General features: G+C 50.9%; 1 protein-coding gene across 1 annotated transcript; it reads right to left on the bottom strand.

The window, feature by feature from the left end:
- Window positions 1–437: 437 nt before the first annotated feature.
- On the bottom strand, window positions 438–2,160 carry nr0b1 (nuclear receptor subfamily 0, group B, member 1). Its single transcript, XM_068705048.1, has 2 exons — window positions 1,360–2,160; window positions 438–955 (listed from the first exon to the last, which is right to left on the bottom strand). The coding sequence occupies exons 1-2, from the start codon at window positions 2,018–2,020 to the stop codon at window positions 714–716; spliced, it is 903 nt and encodes a 300-aa protein (XP_068561149.1). The 5' UTR covers window positions 2,021–2,160; the 3' UTR covers window positions 438–713.
- Between the last annotated feature and the right edge of the window lie 290 nt (window positions 2,161–2,450).

The raw sequence follows: 2,450 nt of genomic DNA, 5'->3' as shown, positions 1-2,450 counted from the left end.
GTTGGTGGATGGGGAAGGCTGACGCATGTGTGGTGTGCTGTTGCACTCTGGTGGTCTAAGATGGCATTTCACCAGTATTTAGAAGTCACCAGGTCCACTGTTTAAAGCTCTCCGCTTTACCTGCTGGGCAAGTGATCAGCCGGCATGAGTTTCTTTACTGCAGTTGCATCTTAATCTGTAGTTGACATGATGAACCTTCATCAATAACTAATGTGAACAGGCGTCGAGTGTGACTCAGGCTCTAAGGTGACGTCAGATTTCCAAGTACACAGTAGGTATCATTGCTTACATACTGCGACATATCTCCATATTTAGATTCTGTCTAGGACACACTTGTCCCAGTGAAAAGTATGTCAGTGATGACGGAGCTGATATCACACACACACACACACACACACACACACACACAGAGAGAGAGACAGACAACAACAGTAAACAAAAGTTCAGAGAGTTTTTTTATTATAGAAAAATAGTTTGTATAAAAACAATTAAGTTATGAATTCCAGCAGCTGCTTTGTATTTTTTTCCTCTAATATAACATATCTTGCCTTGAACACTGTCCTCCTTTCTTTCTCTCGCACGCGCGCACACACACGCACGCACGCGCACCTAGGTTGGTCATTTCACAGTCCTTGAAGATCTCTACATAAAGTAAAGTAGTTCTCAATGTTGTCCCGAATATCCTCTTCATCTGCCAGTCCATCTGAATTGACCTACTTGCCGTAGAACATCTCCATGAGCACCTCCTCGATGCTGATGGTCCCTATAACGGGTCTGAAGAAGAGCTGCGCGACCACCGGCGGGCTGATGGCCCTCAGCATGGACAGCGCTATGAGCAGTTTGGCGAACCGCGTCGTGTCCTCGCGGTGGATCAGCCTGACGTGCTCGTTCAGAGCCTGGTGCGCCTCCCGCCGCAGAGACTGGATGTAGTGGAGACAGCGCAGACCCTCCACGTCTGGGGAGAAGACGAACACAACGTGGTGGAGGAGAGGAATGTAAGATGAGTGAGGGGGGGGGGGGTTCAGTATGGTTTCCATATGGTACTGGAAATACGAGAGCAGTCAGCAGGTTTGTGACTGTGGTAACATCTTACCTAATGTTAGATTATTGTAGGAGGATTAATGGCACCTTCTATATCTAATTCTAATGATACTAATGCTGCTGTTAGAACACATGGTTGTCACTAAATACGCTTATTCACTTGCCCAACTTAATATCAAAATAAACTAATATATAAAAATGAAACTGATCAATGGAATATAATACGAATTGCTGTAAACCCAGCCTGAGAGGCGCTCGACAGGCTGTAAAGTCCGCTTTGTGTAAAATAACTTTGACGCACAGGTATGAACTACCTACCTGGGTTGAACAGCACGGCTCCTTTCAGATACGCGTACTCCTTCGTACTGATATCTACACTCCAGCACTTCTTCAGGAAGGCTCTGATAGCGTCGATATCCACGACAGAGACCCCGGCGGCCCCCCTGCTCTGGCCGGCCGCCGGCACCTCGCTCTGCCTGTCCGGTAAACCCGTGAGGATGCGCTGCAGCATGCTGGGCTCCACGGTCTCCGTGGTGTCAAAGTCCACCCGGTCCTGTGCGAGTCCCAGCACGAGCAGAGGCGCCCAGCAGCTCCGGATCAGCGTCAGCTGGTCGTCCTCCGGCAGCTCGCGAAAGCAGGGGACGTTCTTCACGAACCGCAGCGTCTTCACCAGGACCGCCGAGGCGGCTTTGCACGTCACCTGCGGGGAGCGGAGGACGCCCCGCCGCCGCGTGGAGCCGCAGGAGCAAGCCTGCTGCCGGAGCTCCTGCGGCGAGGCGGCGGGGGTGGCGACGGAGGAGGAGGTCTTGTGCAGCAAGTGTTGCAATGTTTGTTGTTGGGGATGTTGATGATGATGATGTTGTTGATGTTGTTGCTCCTCGGCGCTCGCAAGGCTGTCACTCTTCAAAATGCTGTAGAGGATGCTGTTGTTGCTTCGACCGCTCGCACCCCGACAGCGGCAGCCCTCCAGCGCGGCCATGGCCGCTCTACATGGACCGGAGCTCAGCGCGTCCCGCCGTCTCTTTGAAGCGCCGGAGGTCAGTGACAGAAGTAGCGCTGTTTTCTTAGACCCCCGTTAGCCCCGAGCACGTTTATATTAGCTCCTGTCTGTCCCCGTGCTGTGAGAGCCTGTTCACTCTCTGCATATTCCGCCCTCTCCAGACTCAGGCACCTCCTCTTTCTCCACCTCCTCTTCTTCCTCTCTCTCTCACACACACACACACCTATAAACATACACTTTTCAGGGCTCTCAAATATTCAACACACAGCACTAGGCTATAAAAAAAACGGAAATTTTTGCAAGAAAAGACAATAATCAAAAGCATTTAATATCCGTTTTGCTCACATGTGGAAGTTTCAACAAGGTTTGATTAAAAACACAATATGGGACTCCGCCTGATGCGTCCGGG

Source organism: Cebidichthys violaceus, unplaced genomic scaffold (genome assembly GCF_023349555.1).
Source record: "Cebidichthys violaceus isolate CVI_PGR_0920_01 unplaced genomic scaffold, fCebVio1.0.p SCAF_11, whole genome shotgun sequence".
Classification (NCBI taxonomy): domain Eukaryota; kingdom Metazoa; phylum Chordata; class Actinopteri; order Perciformes; family Stichaeidae; genus Cebidichthys; species Cebidichthys violaceus.
Note: the sequence above shows the minus strand (reverse complement) of the source record. Positions and strands in the feature narration are given on the sequence as shown.